This window comes from Balaenoptera borealis (genome assembly GCF_965194805.1).
Source record: "Balaenoptera borealis genome assembly, contig: HAP1_SCAFFOLD_283, whole genome shotgun sequence".
Classification (NCBI taxonomy): Eukaryota; Metazoa; Chordata; class Mammalia; order Artiodactyla; family Balaenopteridae; genus Balaenoptera; species Balaenoptera borealis.
Window position 1 is genome coordinate 471,110 of NW_028123893.1, and position 18,506 is coordinate 489,615.

The following is an 18,506-nucleotide window of genomic DNA, read 5'->3' on the forward strand; positions in this document are numbered from 1 at the left end:
ACGTCTTTGCCTCCTTGACTCAGATGGCAGCTTACCCTCTGACGTGGGCAACAGGGTCAAAACAAACACACAGGTCTCTGAGAGCAGATCTGCTCACTTCCCTCTGGACGCTGGTGAAGAGCAGGGTCCAGCTGTCCTCACAGAGGGGGTGGCTTTGGGGGTGGAAGGGGCTGGGGAGGTCAGGTCATAGTCTTAGGAGATCCTTCCCAACATGCAACTCCCACTGCCTCCAAACTGACAGTAAAGTTATCCTGCCAGGAAGGAAGGTCCAAGGTGCAGTCTTAGGATCCTTCTCACATGTCCAAAATCATGATAATGCAGGGCCGTCCCAGCTAATAAGCCCATGGGGTGTGTGTGTATGCGTGTGTGTGTGTGTGTTATGTGTATGGTGTGTGTGTGTGTATGGTGTGTGTGTGTGTGTTATGTGTTTGGGGTGTGTGTGAGTGTGTGTATGGTGTGTGTGTGTGTTATGTGTATGGGGTGTGTGTGTGTGGTGTGTAGTGTGTGGTGTGTGTGTGGTGTGTTGTATGTGGTGTGTGTGGTGTGTTGTATGTGGTGTGTGTGGTGTGTGTGTGAGTGTGTGTATGGTGTGTGTGTGTTATGTGTATGGGGTGTGTGTGTGTGCTATGTGTATGGGGTGTGTGTGTGAGTGTGCATATGGTGTGTGTGTGTGTTATGTGTATGGTGTGTGTGTGTTATGTGTATGGTGTGTGTGTGAGTGTGTGTATGTGTGTGTTATGTGTATGGGGTGTGTGTGTGGTGTGTAGTGTGTGGTGTGTTGTATGTGGTGTGTGTGGTGTGTGTGTGAGTGTGTGTATGGTGTGTGTGTGTGTGTGTGTATGGGGTGTGTATGTGTGGTGTGTAGTGTGTGGTGTGTGTGTGGTGTGTTGTGTGTGGCGTGTGTGTGCTGGTTCAGACATCGTGCAGTTGTCCTCAGCCTTCCTGGTGTACCTCCACCATCATGAGATGTTGTCCTCAGTGACTTGCTCTCACGGGCAGAGCTGGGACGCAGGGACTGAGGAAGGTCACAGCGTCCTGGCTGGAGGGGAGCCATGAGAGGAGGGTTGAAGCTGGTGCCGCGGCTCCTGAGTGGAGTTAGCACCTGTACAGGGAAGAAGGCCGAGTAGCTGGCAGGCAGGTACTTGCAGGCACAGCGCGGAGCCCAGCACACAGCGTTTTCCTCCTTAGGGGAGGGGCTGCCTGCACAGGGAGGGGGGCGGCAGGCGTGGGGGACAGCTGCGGCCCCCCTGCTCCTCCTTCTCCTGGGGGGTCCAGCTCTGGCCCAAACTCTCCAAGGCTACTCGGCAAACACATGCCAAGTAACTGCGCTGTTACCAGCTCGGCAGCCACGGCGCCGGCCCTGTCCTGAGAGCTGGCATGCGTAGGGGAGCCAGACGACAAGCAGATGGGCACACAGCACCATCAGGAGCTCCGATGCGGGATACGGTGCCCACATTTAAAGGTACAGGATATGAAGTGCATACGCAGTGTGGGGAGGGATCCTTAGATCGTGTAACCTCAGTGACCTCTTGAGGAGGAGACGTGAGCAAGGCAGGGCACCGTGAGGAGGGGAGGGTGGGCTCCCTAGGGCAGGAGCTTCCCGGGCAAGTTCTGAAACGTGCAGACGGGCTGAGGCCTGGGGACGAGGGGCAAGGCCAGGGTGGGGGAGGGTGGGCACCCTCTAGGGCCTGGGAGGCCACGGTAAGAACTGGGGGTGTTTTTCTAAGTTTGATGGGAAACCATGGGGAGGGTTTGAGCAGGAAACTGCCATAATCCTCTTCTGCTTTTAAGCAATGGTCTAGCTGCTGGAAAATGGACTATAAAAGGGGCAAGAGTGAAGCAATTAGGAGGCAGCACACGAATCCAAGAGGGAGATGATGGAGTCTGAGATCAGGGTGGTGCCCCGGGAGGAGCTGGGAAGCCATCAGAGCTGCCGCGCTGCTTAGGAAGCTAAGCCCAGGTGTGGGTAGGGAACTCGGGAAGTTCAGCCTCTTCCCTCAGAGGCTTCGGGGAATTTCAATTCCCTATCCTCCCACTGCCCACATTTCCAGGAAGGTTTTAGGGCCAGTACAGAGGGCTGTCCTGGCTGCCACCCGCTGACCTGCTTCTTGATGCCTCTCTGCTGGCTAAGATTAGTTGACGTGTTGAAGTTTGAGAACCGTTAGGCTTTTGAATCAATAAGCACAGACGTAAGGTTACACCTCTACCACCCCTCAGCATCTTCATCTTCACCAGCTTTCTAGAGCGGAAGAGAAAGGGTGGGGACAGCCACGGCATGCAGCCCCTCGTATCCGCGCCCTGCTCACCCCAGGAGGAGCATTCCGAATTACATTTTGAATCACGACTCCCCAGTAAAGTGAAGGTCTCATGCACATGTGGAGCATGTGTGCGATTTGCTTTTCTTCCCACTAAGACTCTCTGGGTTTTCACTGGGTAAACGTGCAGGTGTGTCTTGCATGTGACCTTGCCAGCCACGTGTGTCTCTCAGTGGGAAGAAGAGGTTTTCTATGGGAAAGCGGATGGTGCAGAATGAGTCATTGTAGGATTTCAGAGGGTGCTGGACAGAGGAGAAAAGGGACCATATTTAAAACAACAAAAAGTTTTCTGGTTTCAAATTGGATAGCATAGCACTGAAAAGAAACAAAACTTACCTCTAGACCATGTTCCTAAACCATTTCTTCAACTTGAGTGTTAAAGCTTGAAATTAGGGTGTTTCTTAGGCTTTTGTACACTTGGGGCGGAAAAGAGTTGTTGTTAGAACCTGGTTCTTGGCCAGGGAAGCTCTCCGTAAGGGAGGACTTCCCCAGGAGGAAGGGAGGGAACCTGCGGGGCATGCGGTAGGTGTTCTGTGAACATGTGCTGAACGTATGGAAAATGGCCTGGCTCTCCCTTCATTGGTGCATTCATTAAGTAGACATCAAATGAGCTCCTGCTGTGGCCGGACACTGTGCTAGGTGCTGGATGAACATCACCAAATAGCACAGATACTGTGCCTGCCATCGTGGAACCCGAGGGGAGGACAGACAGGGACAGATGCATGACAAATTGTGATGAGGGACGTGAAGGGGCCGGACCAGGCGCAGTGATGGACAGCGCAAGCAGGCAGAGACCGCCTCCGTCAGGAGGGGGTCACGGGGCAAGACGTGGCTGTGAATGATCCTTCTGGGGTCAAGGTGTCGGCCTCTTGATGAGAAAGTCCTGTAAGAAATCAAAGCTCTGGGTAAGGTATAGAGTCTACTTTTAATTATTTTTTTCTTCCACTTTTATTGGGGTGTAATTGACATATAGCCCTGTGGAAGTTTAGGAGGCCCAGCATAATGGTGTGACTTGCATGCGTCATGAAAGGATGACCACAATAAATTCAGTGACCATCCATCGCCTCATCCAGATACAACATTAAAGAAATAGAATGAGAGTCTACTTCGAGCGGTGCATTTGGGGAGGGAGCTGGGGTGGGTAAGGAGAATGTTTACAGAGAACCCTTGTAGCCTCAACCCTGCCTCTGCTGAATCAGGCTGTTTAGAAATACACGATGTCCGGCTGGAGAATGTGGACCCAGCCGTCCCGCCTCCCCGGTTAATTCAGGTCCCCTCATGTCTTACAGCGGCCGCAGGATTCAGGTCCATAGCCGAAGAAGAAGATGCGCTGCTCAGACATTTATTCCAAGGTTACCAGAAATGGATTCGCCCTGTATTACACTCTAATGACACCATAAAAGTATATTTTGGGTTGAAAATATCTCAGCTGGTAGATGTGGTGAGTAATCTTCGGCCCTCAGCTGCAAAGAACTTGCATTCCTTCACCCATTCTCGAGGCTAACATTTGATTTTGTTTTCTTTCCCCACGTCTGCCATTTCAGTTTTAAAAATAAAACCTGCCCCAAGAAGCCAGTGAAATGACCCGCGGAAAGAATGAGAATGTCATTTTCATTGCAACACTGTTGGCGGGGCATGGGTGGGGTGGAGGAGGGACTTTTTCCTCGGGGGAGGTGGGGGGATGTGCCTGCTAGGAGGGCATCACCCTTGGCAGTTCTGCTGGAGCCACCAAGGTGAGCATCAGGGTGAGGGGCAGGGCTGCAGAGGTGGGGCTGAGCCAGGGCTGGCAGGGGTGCTTGTGGGGAGAGACAGCAGATGGTGACAGCACCAGAGTGAGTGGCTGGGTGACCCCATCCCCTCCCGGATCCCCTCAGGACCCCATACCTTTCCCTGACACGCCACACCCTAACACTCTCCACTAATTTTCCTGTCGGGCTGACATTTCTGCCATGATGTCCCTGGGGAAATCCATGAACTTCAACAACCCCGATTCTGCAGAATCATTCTGCCGTGGTCCCCAAAGTCGCAGAATAATCCTCCGCCATTGCCCAAATCCTCCACCCCACCACAAGTGCACACATGCGTCCAACCCAGCTGACTCAACGCCCAGGATTCCTTCTAGAAAATCATGCAAAGCCCATCTCCCATTTAGCTAATACTTCATTCTACTTCACACCCTTACCATGCCTTCAGTTATGCAATTTTATATAAATATCACCACAGTGAACTACTACTTGCTCTAATTATTATTATTCATTTTAAGCAAAATATGCATAATACTTCAGCAAAATATGCATAATACCTCTCAATGCCATTTAACTTCTTCAGTTGAGAATCCTTTTCACTTTGGACCCCTCAAAGGTAAGACTCAGGAAGTCTCGGACAAAAAAAAAAAAATCCAGTACACAGTTTCACTTAATTTGAATTTAATTTTCATTCTCTTAGGATGAGAAGAATCAGCTGATGACAACAAACGTGTGGCTCAAGCAGGTACCTGTCAGTCCCAGGCCTGTAGCTCCTCCCTAACTGTTCCCATTCTTTCTACTGAGAAAGGCTCCCGTTGAGAAATAATGATTTTAAAGAGCATATTGAGTTCTTCAGGGAGATATTTGGGAGAGTTTGGGGAAGGGTTTATTCTTTTGTATTCTCTTCTGCACGAGTCAGAGGTCAGTCTGGAAGCTCGTAGGCACACCTTGCTCTGTCTTCTTGCTCCTGGCGTGGGCAGGTAGGAGGGTGACTCAGACACTGGTCCCTGGGCTACTTGGAGAAAGGGGGGAAAGGTACCAGGGTGCAACTTATCCCCATGTAAGCTACCACAACTGGATAAGAAAATCAGGGATGTTAAAATCTCCCTCCTCCCCCCTGGTCCTCCCTGGGATGACTCTTCCCCTAATGTTGTTCCCTAGAAACAGAAAACAGGGAATGACAGAGGCCACTCACCACCAACTTCAGAACAAGGTGAAGCCCAAGTCAAAATGATGAATCTCCATTTTCCTGATATGACTAGAAAAGCATGTGAATGGTTTTCAGCTCTTAGCTTGGCCATAGCCTGTTTCCTGCTCTTTCTGGAGTTGCCAGGAAATAATTACCATTCAAGTTTGCATATGTCATGTAAAGGAGAAAATATTGGCACTTCCTTGATAGGAGGTGAGAAGGTTGATTTAATTGCTTGCTTTTTATTTTTGTTAGCAATTATTTGTTTTTTTACAGGATGTTGCCTCATCTCCCAGAGATTTAAAATCTTCCCAGTGGTGATATGTTAATTATCTCACTTAATTTCAATGTACAAACATAATATTTTTCACTTGTTTATGTTGAAATGAATTAGTTATCTATTCAGGTTTAGTAGACTTGTTCAGGTCTTTCTGCTGATGGTTTGTTTATAAGGAACAATGGATAAGAGAGACTGTAAGGAGATTCCCTAGACTTTATCTGGTGTCATCAAATTTCTCCCACCCAAAACTTTGATCAGAGTTGGATAATCATTATAAATTTTACTAGTTTCTAGTTATCTGATTCTTTTCTTGGTAGGTATGTTAGCATGTTATGAAATGGATCTGCATATTTTTTACTTGCAAATAAAAATGTCCAGGAGAAAATAATAAGCAAGGAATGTAGATATAAAAATACAATTTAAATAAATGTACTTTTTGATATACCTATCTCATTCCTCAGAACTTATCCCACTTTTGCACTTTCTAAAGTGGAATTTGGAGGTATTTTGAGTTCATAAAAATCAGTAAGAAGTCCTGTATTTGAGCTTTCAGGGAAGAGAAGAAAAACTTTTCTGTTAAAGTGTAAATAGGCTTGGGAATTTGACAAAAATAAAACAAACAGACTCTCACTGATTCACACACACCTCCTCCAGCTGCTCCTTAAGGTTAAGCTCTTATACTTAAAACAGTGGTCCAGGACCCTTGGCCTTTGAGATAGTAGGGACTTCTCACTTTTCTTGAGATTTTGGAAATAGGGGGCCATTTCAGCCAAAGAGAACAATGTCAGATACGGAGGGAAGAAACCACTGCTCCTTGGTTTCTAGCTGTACTTTAGAAATGACCTCTCGCAAACCTATGCCCCAGAATCACGGTGGCCTGGTGAGAACCTCCAGGGCAAGACAGAACCAACACCTAAAAACCCCCAACACCCAAAACAGAGCAAGAGAAATCTCCAGGGGGAGGTGGGGGCTTGCTAGCTGACACTTAGAAAAGCCAGCTGGGGACTTTGGTTCCCATGTCATAGAAGTAACGAGAGTAACACAGTTTCATTGCATTAATTTGCAATGGGTTGTCATGGCTCTTATCCATTTACATTTCTCAACCTCTCTGAATTAGCAGAGCAGGTATCATTACCCCCGTTACCAGAGACTGAAGAGTCTGCCTCACCTGGCTGGAACCAGCCTTCCCCAGTTAGGGCCTTGTCTGCACATCCAGCTTCACACAAAACATCAAGGCCTGTTTCTAAATTAGAGGAGGCTCCAAAGTGGGAGAAACCACCAAGAATATTAGGAAACTATTCCACTCACACAGATTGGATTTGGAGCGGGAATGTCACAATAGGTATTAGTCAATAAGGGCTATGTTGTGGTACAAACAATGTGGCAACAAAAAAGAAAGGAGAATCTATGGCCTGGGTGGCAGGCAGGGAAGGCTGCTTGGAAGAGGAGGCATTGGAGCGCCACCATAATGTTACTTTTATACTTTTTTTAAAGCTTTCTAAAAATAAAAAGGTAAAAGAAAGGACAGAAGAAAAGGGATGATAAAAAGAAGATAAAATTGATGTTTAAAAAAAACGACCATTAGAGTTTTACACAGACGTCAGTTTCAGAGTAGCCAGCAACAATACTGAGATTTACTGAGGACCTGCCAAGTGCCCAGTCACTCTGCCGCTTGTGTCACGGGAATGAATGCATTCAATTCTCACAGCCACCTCCTAAGACAGGCCTGTTATTATTCCCACCTTGCAGATGAGAAGACAGGATTGGAGGACTGGAGGGACTTGCCTCGGGTTACACACTATTAGGTGCAGCCTGGCTTGTATAAAGAAACCATATTCTTCTTCAGACTGGAGGGAGTTGACGGGAGATGTCCAGCCCTCCTCTCAGGGCTGTACTTGTAGAGTCCGGTTCCTAATCCTGGCCTTCTAGGGCTTTGATTCCTCAACCTCTGGGACGTCTCATGGAGTTGGTCTAGAAAGACATGTGGGACAGAATGAGGCTAGGTTTTGCTCCATCTTCCATTCATTCCACAGGGTTTATTGAGAGGCTGCTAAGGGCCAGGCACTCTGCTAGATCCTGGATGTACAGAGCACAAAACAGCCCTGCTTCAAGGAGAGGATCTGGTGTTAGTTGTGTAAAAAATAACTACTGTAATATGATAAACACCATAAGGAAAGTATATACATAAGGAACTGGGTCATTACAATAATGACAATGAAACAGGGAATAAATCAGGGAAGGCTTCCAAGGGGAGGAGACATTTAAACTGGCTCTTGCAGGATCAGTTCTACAATCAGAAGTTCTACAAACCATAAAAGTGGAGAAGTTGTGACCCACCTGAATAGGCTTCCCAATAACACGACTTCCCAAAGCTCTCACACCAGAGCAAACCTACAGGAAACTCTTTCCAATCACCCCTGTCTACCTTAGTCAAAATAAAGACAAAAATGACCAAACCTTCCTCTTTTATCATTGCCCTCTCAGACACTGAAAAATGCTCCCTAGTTCATTTCCACAGAGAGAATAAAATTCTACCTAATTGGACCAAAAGCATGTCTCCTGATAGCATATGCAACTGAGATGCTTGGTTTTTTTATTTGTTTGTTTGTTTACCCAATTCCTCTGCTGTATCTTCTATTTCCTTCATTCTCATCTGCTATGTCTAGCCATTTCTCTTCTATCCTCTCAACCACAGACCTTTACAAGCACAAATTTAGTGACATCCTGAAAAAGTCCTCTACGTGGAGCTACTTTTATGTTACTGATTTTATTTTACAAACTCGTTTGTCTTCCTCCTTCGTACTTCCAGAGAGTAATCAAGACCATATAAATCATAAATAGATTATTAACTCACTAAAACTCCGTGAGAAATACTCACTACCCTAGCCACTCAGATTCTGCTTCGTCGTTGTCAAGGGTAGGAAAACTGCACCGTAGGTACCCAAAAGGGGATGGAAGATGAAAATATCCCTTCTTTAATGACAGGAGGGTTGGCCCTTTGCCTAGATGTTATCGTGTGAATAATCACTCTGACGACAGATGTCAAGTATATTCACTCAACTAGCACTTCCTGAGCACCTACTACATGCCAGGGATGGTGGAGGGCACTGGGCCTGCACCGCTGGAGGCATACTCCAATGAACCAGTAAGATTCACTGTTGCTGAGAGCCGGCTGCTATCCTAGCTCCATGGCGACCCAAGGGGAAGCAAGCTTCCTTAATCTCTGCCCAGGCCAACACCTTAGACTGGTGTTGTTTCTCCAACACCTGATTCCTGTTTTAGATCAACAAAAAGTTCAGAAACATGATGAAGACCTCATTGGATGAATCCCTGCAGCTGGCTTGCAGGAGAAAACCAAGAAGCTGGTTTATTTCATAACCCAAGGAAACCCAAGGAAAGGACGGCCTTGCCGTAAGGTCTGGACCATGTCCCCAAAGCCTTTCACAACCTGCAATGGCACTTGTATGTCTAGGAATTTACCTCAGACCTCCCTCACCATCTTATTTTCCTTCCTTTTCTACAGCCTCACTCTGACCTTAGCAGAGGAGACCCGTGTGGTCTTCTGATTCACATGGATTCAAGCAGAGTGAGTCAGGAATCCAAAGTCTCACTGTATAAACCTGAGCAGGTCACTTTGCCTCTCTGACCCTCAGTCTCTTCATCTAGCAAATAGAGGCAATGCCTAGCTCACAGTGTCGCTGGGAGGTTGAACGGGATTGTGTGCATGAATGTGACTCCTACATGGTCTGGCACGTAGTGGGGACTCAATAAATGTCATTTCCTCATGCCACCTTTGTAGGCTTTCTCATCCTTAATGACAAAGCCCATTTCTTGGCCTTGACAACTCATAGATATTATGGAAATATGAGACATATAATATGTCATGTTGCTGTCTTTAAAGTGAATCAACATTAATTCAGTTTTAGGAATTTCACACCTGACTTTGAGATAACTGAAGATACCAAGGGTGTCCCAGAGGTTGCCAATCACCAGCAAGGAATATTTGTTCCTTACTATCTTTTGGTCTTGGGATTAAGATTTACTAATTATTATAATAATATTTTTTCTAATTATTAAGAATAATTAGAAGAATTTATTTATTATAAAAAAGTCATGACTTACAGTTTTAAAAAGTCTTATGATTTAGGTTTAAATGAAATTTGGTAATATCTCGACATTTATGGGTGATATTTCAGGTAATATATGTAAGAAAAGACAGTTTTAAGGGAATATATATGATATGGATTTGAAGTTGCACTTTTCAGAATTAAGAGAGCTAGACTGGGAGTATGTTTCCATTTTTTTTCTCAGTCAGAGATTAACTTTGGTATTTGGCCCTGACCTACCCTGCGCTCCCCTGTTTCCTTTAATAACAAGCTCTCAAGCCCGGGACTGCTGCAAAGTGAAGCTGATGTTTGTACAGGGCTTTGGGAATCTTGGCCAGGACATGCTCCATGAACACTGGATATTGTTTCTAATCTACTGCTTTAAGAAGGCAGAGACAGGAGATCAATCTCCAAATGCCTCCACGGTTTCAGAGAGAGCAGGGAAGTGACCAGAAAGCCTCACAGCTCCTTAGAGAGCAGGACCGGGGATTTGGGCTCTGAATCTTCACCTTGACCCAGCTGACCCCAAGATGAGCAGTGGCCCTGGGGTGTGGGGCTCAGCCAGCATCATGGTGGACCACAACCTGCTGGGAATTCTGTGAGCCGCTCTGATGGGCACGTCGGGGGGGGAGAGCATCTCTGATTCCCCAGGTCTAGCATCAGAAGGACCCCAAGATGGTGAGGAATGTCTCCCTTAACCCCGCAGAGGAGCACAGCTAGTAAAGAACAGTGCAGGGGTGGAACTCTAATTCAGGGCTGCCTCTCTCTTTCTCTCTCTCTCTCGGATACCCCCAAGTCAGCGGCAATGACCACAAGTCCCACCTGCCCCTTTTCCTTTACTGGTCAAGAACACACCCTGAATCCACTGGAGCTGTCTTTGTATCCTCCTCGAGGATTGAGACGTGTCCCTCATTCATCCATCCACTCACGTCTGCTGTTCATCCTGGAACAGCGGCCACAGCTGACCTGCCCTCTACAGCACCCACTGCCCCTTCCTACCCTCTGCTTCAGCTGCGATGTCGTCACATCCGAACCTCCTTCCCTGTCCACTCACCGTCCTGCATCTTTACACCCGAACCGCGCCCTTCATGGCAGTGACCACAGGGTGTGGTGATGGTTTGCCGGTTAGTTTAGTCGTTCTTGTCTGAGACGGCCCCAGGCTAGGAGGGCAAGGCGGCCCTGCTCAGTGCTGGTATAAGCCTCGCATATTTGTGGAATGAATTAATTCCCCCCAAATTGTGAGCCTCCTGAAGCACTGTCTCTGTGCTGCCTCTGGCCACAGCTGTTCATCTTGCTGTCCGGTGAGCGAGACAAATCTTTCTGACTGAACAGCCTCTCCCTCTGGGGCTTGGCCCACTTCCCTGAGCACAGTCTGTATGGCCGGTGTGCGTTTGCTGGGACGTGCCCCCAGAATGTGAGCTCCCCACCTTCCTCTTTGGCTGTAGAGCTGGGCTTCGGTAAAGACGGGCAGTGCCTGTAGAAGAGAGAAGACTGAATTCCAGAAGCAGGCAGTTTGATTTCCAGATCTTTAGGTTCCAAGCGGAGGAACTGTGGGTTTGGACTCACTGACTGTGCTTGCTTAACACTGATTTTTAAAGACGGAGCCAGAGTGTAAGAGCCCAGCTCCAGCCAGTCTGCCCGAGTGCACGTCCGTCCCCGGGGCTCATCGCCTGTGGGCCTGCAGCTCACTCCCTGCCCGGCATCTATTTTTATATATAGAAATGTACTTTCCATATATATAAAGAACTAAAAACTCAGTAAGAAGGAAACAGACAACCCATTTTAACAATGTGCAAAAGATTTAACAACCACTTCACCAAATAAAATGTGTGGATGGCAAGTAAGCACATGAAGAAATGCTCAGCATCGTTTAGTCATCAGGAAAATGCATAGTAAAAACCATAACGAGAGACTACTTTACAACTATTATAATACAGTTAAACATTTAAATGTGACAATACCCAGTACTGGAGATGATGCCAAACAGCTGGAATGCTCATGCATTGCTAGTGGGAATGCAAAATGATTCAGCCCCTCCGGTATGTACCATATTAAGTTAAACGTACACTTACTCTATGACCCAGCCATCCCACTCCTAGGTATTTACCCAAGAGAAAAAAAAGAATGGTTTTCACCCAAAAAACTACAAAATGTTTATAGTGGCTTTATTTATAATCATTAAAAACTGAAAAGAATACAGATATTTTACCTGGTGAATGGATAAAAAGAATTGTGGTATATTCATACAGTGGAATACTTCTCACTAATATAAAAATGAACAAACTACTAATACAATCTAGAAGAATCCAAAATGTATTCTGATAAGTAAAAGAAGTCAGGATGGAATGGCTACCTATTGTATGATTCCATTATATGACATTCTGGAAAAGGCAAAATTATAGAATCAGAAAATAGATCAGTGGTTGCCAGGGACTGGGGACATGGGAGTGGTTGATTACAAAGGGGCAGCCAGAGGAAAATTTGGGGGCAACAGAGCTATTCTGGTATCTTGATGGCATTAGTGATTATCCAACTGTTTGCCTGTAGAACTGTAGAGTGACTTTTATTGTAAGGAAAATTTTAAAATGTAAAAGTTAAAGCAAACCAAAACTGCTGCTCTGAGTTCCCTTCAGCATTTCTGGGATTCAGGCTTGCTGCCAGTAGTAGAAATCTCCTTAGCAGGAGACAAATAATTCATAGGAAGGAAATTATATTTGCTTTTCAAAATGGGCAGAGGAAGAGGAAGGAAGAGAGAAGCTTGTGAGTACCAAGTAAGCATGGTAAATGCTTTATTAGTTTGGGCTCTTAAACTGTCAGTCTTCATATGCATGGTTTTCCATAAGTAGTCATGCAATTTTATTTAATCCTTTAGAGCGTAGCTTTTTAAAGACCCATATCTTTTAAAATTTGTTTTTCAAGGATTAAGCCTCACAAATATTGCCTAAGAGAGATGGTGTCTCATCTGGTGCGTATAGTTCCATCCTTTTCCAGGTATCGTGCATATTTCAATATTTTACCATCTAGTGAATCATCTATCTGCTGACTCCTGATTTTTTAATGACAAAGTTGGCATCACGGGGCTCCAAGAAGCCTCACACTGGGCATACCCTCCCAACTTCCTGAAATGTCATTTAATATTGTCCTATATCATTCCTCAACTGTCCACGTGACAGACAGTGGAATAATTAATTTTCAGGTCAGATTTCATAAGATTCTAGATCCTAAATCTTTTTAAGTCCACTTCTGCTGTAACTGGGTCATCCATACATCATCCTTCATAATTCAATCAATTAATGGTCAGTTTTGTTAATCTGGATCCACCAGCCCCTGTAAAACATGCTAAATGATTTCATTCTATTACAAGGAAAAATATGCAAGCATCTGGAGGCTAACAACATTAGGAATATAATTTGAAACTGGATTTGGTACTCACAAAATAAATTCAGATTAGAACTTAAAAGGAGATTCCTGGGAAATATTTTTTCATTGGGTAAAAGTTATAATGTCCTCAAGAGTAGTCAGCAGATACTGGAAGTTTCACATTAACATGCTGCATGCATCTTTGTCCAAGACTCTTGATTGATATTCAAAATCATTTGTCTCAATACCATTATCATGAGATTACAATATCACTGGACCAACTCTCCTAGAATAAACTGAGTTAGAGCTATCTTTGCTTTTCTTTTGTTCCTTAGGAGAAAATAGGCTGAAAAAATAGGTTATGAATCAGTGGTGTTTGTTGCTGAGCCTCTAAATTGTGAGGTAGTTATGGCAATTTTGGAAATCCCAGACTGGAGAGGTGTGAGAGTCTGGGCACCATCAAAGACCAGGCTGGCTCGAACTGTATCTTGACCTGCCCTGAGTCACGGATAGGGTCATAAGGTCTAAAGTGGATGAATTTCCCTTTTAAAATAAAACACTGGATTAGTAAATTAACATAAACTTGAAGATTCCAAACTCTAATACCTTGAATTTTCAGAACAAAATTACAGTATATTAATTTCACACAGGAATGGACAGACCACAAATTACGCTGGAATCCAGATGAATACAGTGGAATTCACTCAATTAAAGTTCCGTCAGAATCTCTCTGGCTTCCTGACATAGTTCTCTTTGAAAAGTAAGTATCACAGTAGAAAAGTGCACTGGTCGGATTAGGAGGAGAAATAGAAAAGCCTGATTGTGCCAAAATAATTAAGAGAAAGGTACAACTTTAACGAGAAAATTATTCCTTTTGGAAATATTGTTTGACCCTGTGGTAGGAAAGTCATAAAATACAAATAGTACGACGGTGGGAAAAACAAGAAAACAGTTAATATGTGTTCAACTAACCATCAGGTGAACCGTTTTTCGACAGCACTGACGGACGGTTCGAAGGCTCGCTCATGACCAAGGCCATCGTGAAATCCGATGGGACCGTGGTGTGGACGCCTCCCGCCAGTTACAAAAGCTCCTGCACCATGGACGTCACCTTCTTCCCATTCGACAGGCAGAACTGCTCCATGAAGTTCGGATCCTGGACTTACGACGGGACCATGGTTGACCTCGTCCTGATAGACGAGAACGTGGACAGAAAAGACTTCTTCGACAACGGAGAGTGGGAGATCCTCAATGCCAAGGGCACGGCGGGGAGCAGGAGAGATGGCGCGTACCGGTACCCGTTCATCACCTACTCCTTCGTGCTGCGCCGCCTGCCCCTGTTCTACACACTCTTCCTCATCATCCCCTGCCTGGGGCTGTCCTTTCTGACAGTGCTTGTCTTCTACTTGCCTTCTGACGAGGGGGAGAAGCTCTCCTTATCCACCTCCGTCTTGGTTTCCCTGACAGTGTTTCTCCTGGTGATTGAAGAAATCATCCCGTCCTCCTCCAAGGTCATCCCGCTCATTGGCGAGTACCTCCTGTTCATCATGGTCTTCGTCACCCTGTCCATCATCGTCACCGTGTTTGTCATCAACGTCCACCACAGATCTCCCTCCACTTACCACCCCATGGCCCCCTGGGTTAAGCGGCTGTTTCTGCAAAAACTCCCTAAATTACTTTGCATGAAGGACCACGTGGATGGCTACTCTTTCCCGGATAAAGAGGAGAGTAAACGGGCAGTGAGAGGTAAAGTCCTCGAAAAAAGGAAACAAAAGCAGATTAGCGATGGAGAAAAAGTTCTGGTCGCTTTGCTGGAAAAGGCTGCGGATTCCATCAGATACATTTCCAGCCACGTGAAGAAAGAGCATTTCATCAGTCAGGTGAGGGGACCGCCGCAAGCCAGGACTGAGATTTTAACGTCTGTTTACAGCAAATGCGTCCTTGTTTAAAATGTGACCTTATTAGCTCTCTGCTTGACACACATAAAACTTAAAACAAGCCCTGACACAAAATAGAGACTTCAGTATGGATTTTCAGGGAGAGGTTCACAAAAACAGAATGAGCAAAAGAGGAGCAACTATAGATTAAGCACTATTTCTTATAAGTATCCTTAATTCTATCTAAAATAATTCAATTCTACATTTTAAGTTGGTTATCCTGGTCTCTGGTCATTTATCTCTCACTTTTAGTGGGATGATGTTTATCTCTATTCAGCATATTTGGAAAAAAGAAAACAGAAAGAATCATTTTTTTAATTTATACAAAAACATGGTGTAACAACAGATATTTAGTTCACAGATTCAAACAGATTTATTTTTTTTAAATGTGCCGAGGGTGTGGATTTCAGACTCAAAATGGTCCTGCATGCAGATGCTACCCATGTTCCATATGACTTGAGAAAAGCTACTTAACCTGAACTTCAGTTTTCTGAAACCTCCCTTGAAGGGTTATTTTGAGGAATTAGTGACGTCAAGTATAAAACATGCACTGTGTGCCCAGCGCACGTGGTCTCATGATTATGTAAGCAGTCAGTAAATGTCAATCCTCCTCTTTCTTCTCCCCGTCTTCCCTCCCTCCTCTACATGGTCCTTCCCCTGTGGAAGGAAAATATTATTTGACATATAAATACTCAGCACAAAAGCAGGTCTGTTGCTTAAAATGAGTTAATACTTACACCAGTTTATAGGGTTCAATTATTTTACTCTAAAATCAGTGAAAATTAGTGCCAAGATCCTGATCTCATAAACAAACGTATGAAAGAATAGGGTTTTTTAGAAATATCCTCTACTTTTCATGTAGACACTGCCTAGTATCTCTCCTCTCTTACAATTTGTCATTTTTTTCATCCACTGAAAAATGTTTTAAACAGCACTAGAAAAAATGCTGCTATAGAAAAAACATTACAGCTATCCTTAAGGGTTTTTTGTTTGTTTCTTTCTTTATATCTTTTAGAAATTCTTTTTTAAATTTTATTTTGATTGAAGTATAGTTGATTCACAATGTTGTGTTAATTTCTGCTGTACAGCAAAGTGACTCAGTTATACATACATATACATTCTTTTTCATATTCTTTTCCATTATGGTTTATTGCAGTATATTGAATATAGTTCCTGGTGCCTTTTAGAAATTCTAATACAAAGATTTAAATAGCTTTTTAAAAAATTATAAAAATAACACATCATCAGTATAGGGAATTTGGAAAATACAAAACATTTAAGATGATTCACATCGTTAATAATCCCCCACTTAAGTTTGAAACTTTTAACATTTTCATCTGTCTTCTTTGTGGTTTTCCCCAAGGTTTTATTTCTAAACCTCTATGTGCACAAAATACATTCAAATTCTGCATCAGCTTCTATGTTCCTTCTAGAACGGCAGGCGTCCTGCTTGGTTCCATCTTTGCCAAATCCCCACGTAGTGGAAATGGGACACTTATTTTCCTTTGAAAGATTGCTGGCCCCGTCTCTGAGGCTCCCCCCGACCCCCGCCGACCCTGCAGCTCGTCCTGCTCTGACCTTGCCCTCACTGGCCGCTGCCCAGTCTCCCCAGCCTCCCTTCCTCCAGAGGGGCTTGGTCTCCTCTCTCCCTCACCAGTTCCTGTCATCTCCTCCAGGGGTGTCCATTGCAGCCCCACCCACCTGGGGAGTGGAGGAAAAGAGGGCCTGAGTCAAGTGACCACAAAAATTCTTAATTTATAAATTTGTGATTTATTTCCTATGTCATATCAGGAAGCATCACAGTAAGAGATGCTGGCTTTTTATTTGGGTAAAAATCAGGCTTTTCCCATTTCAATCAGTGACGTTTACAAACGCATCAATGATTCTGTTCTTTCAATTTTACATCCTCAACGGTGATGAAAGTGTTTTCCCATGAACTTGAAATATGGGCTGTTTTCTTGGGCACCATCAGTGAGGTCCCAGGAAGCCTATATTGCAGGGGATGTGTCAGGTGCGTTTGGAAAACTGCAGGGCTGTAAATCTGAATAGGACTCTTCCTGAAGTCCCTTGAAATGAATTCAGAACAGCTGCCCAGCATCCTGAATGGGAGGCGTCTTTTTCTCTTTTGCAGGTGGTGCAAGACTGGAAGTTCGCAGCTCAAGTTCTCGACCGGATCTTCCTCTGGCTCTTTCTGATTGCGTCTGTCACCGGCTCAGTTCTGATTTTCACCCCTGCTTTGAAGATGTGGCTACACAGTTACCATTAGGAACAAGTCTCCAGAGCAATCTAAATCGCACACATAAAGACAGAATTACACCCTAGAACTGACATCCAGCCCCCACGTGTATACAGCATCCAGGCGCACATGCTTATCAGGAGGCCCCGAATGTAGACAGCGTCTTGTGTCATACTCAGGGAGGTTGAACCTTGGTTGCCGTGAGAGTGAGTTGGGTTTACATCAGGCAGACACTCCTCAGACCCCTGCCTTGGCTTGTGCAGACATTCAGGGAGGAATCGTGTGTCCAGGCCTGAGGTCACGAGCCAAGACACACTAGGACTGTGGCAGTGGCCCATGAAGAGTTCCAGGAGGAGGTGTGGGCAGACCCAGGCCTTTTCCTAGAAAACTGAAATTCTGAACATGCTCTGATAATGGTTTTTTATGTCCCTTCATCTAATCTAATCCATTTCAGCTGCACTCTCCAGGCTTTCCATTCTGTTTCTTTCCTCTTCCTCCTTCTCCTTCTTCTTATTCTTCTCTTCTTCTTTTTCTGAGAACATTTAAGTTCTACTCTCTTAGCAAATTTCAATTATACAAAGCAGTGTTATCAACTGTAGTCACGTTTTACATGAGATCCTCTGACCTTATTCATGTTATAACCCAAAATGTATACCCCTTTACCAACCTCTCCCTATTTCCCCGCCCCCTAGCTCCTGGCCACCACTTCTCTACTCTCTGTTTCTATGAGTTCAACTTCTTTTTCTTTTTTTTTAGATTCCACTTATAAGTGAGATCATGCAGTATTTGTCCTTCTGTGTCTGGCTTATTTCACTAAGCATCATGTCCTCTGGGTTCATCTATGTTGTCGCAAATGACAGGACATTTGTTGTCCTGTCAGCAAATGGCTGAATTATATTCGGCTGAATTCATTATGACTGAATTATGTTCCATTGCATATATATCACATTTTCTTTATCCATCTATCTATCGACAGATGCTTAAGTTGTTTCCATGTCTTGTGTATTGTAAATAATGCTGCAGTGAACATAGGGATATAGATATCTCGTCAAGAGAATTATTTCATTTCCAGAAGTGGCATTGCTGGATCGTATGGTAGTTCTAGTTTTCATTTCTTGAGGACTCTCCATACTGATTTCCATAGTAGCTGCACCAATTTCCATTCCCACCAGCAGTGCACAAGGGGTCCCTTCCTCCACACCCTCATCAGCACTTGTTATCTCTTGTCTTTTTTATGACAACTATCCTAATAAGCATGAGGTGATACCTCATTGTGGTTTTGATTTGCATTCCCCTGGTGTTGAGCACCTTTTCATCTACCTGCTGGCCATCTGACTG

The 18,506-nt window shown here is 44.7% G+C and overlaps 1 protein-coding gene and 1 long non-coding RNA gene across 3 annotated transcripts in view; both read left to right on the top strand.

The window, feature by feature from the left end:
* LOC309621327 overlaps positions 1–18,506 on the top strand; it is a 270,404-nt gene that overhangs the window by 119,112 nt on the left and 132,786 nt on the right. The gene's annotated exons all lie outside the window — the stretch shown is intronic.
* On the top strand, positions 1,233–17,674 carry LOC309621318 (neuronal acetylcholine receptor subunit beta-3). 2 transcript variants are annotated; one of them, XM_082408851.1, is made up of 6 exons: positions 1,233–1,462; positions 3,605–3,756; positions 4,761–4,805; positions 13,646–13,755; positions 13,993–14,875; positions 17,064–17,674. In XM_082408851.1, exons 1-6 carry the CDS (start codon positions 1,378–1,380, stop codon positions 17,196–17,198), a joined length of 1,410 nt encoding a protein of 469 aa, XP_082264977.1. In that variant the 5' UTR covers positions 1,233–1,377; the 3' UTR covers positions 17,199–17,674. The 2 variants fall into 2 exon arrangements, with proteins under 2 accessions (XP_082264977.1, XP_082264978.1); XM_082408852.1 differs by lacking the exons at positions 1,233–1,462; positions 3,605–3,756 and adding exons at positions 3,989–4,048; positions 4,601–4,676.

What these genes read in the sequence shown, in the direction of transcription:
- LOC309621318 (XM_082408851.1), top strand. Translation starts at nt 1,378, where the DNA reads ATGCGTAGGGGAGCCAGACGACAAGCAGATGGGCACACAGCACCATCA. An exon ending in TACGGTGCCCACATTTAAAG is followed by an intron (nt 1,463 to 3,604) that starts GTACAGGATATG and finishes CATGTCTTACAG; the next exon opens with CGGCCGCAGGATTCAGGTCC. An exon ending in AAGAGCATTTCATCAGTCAG is followed by an intron (nt 14,876 to 17,063) that starts GTGAGGGGACCG and finishes TCTCTTTTGCAG; the next exon opens with GTGGTGCAAGACTGGAAGTT.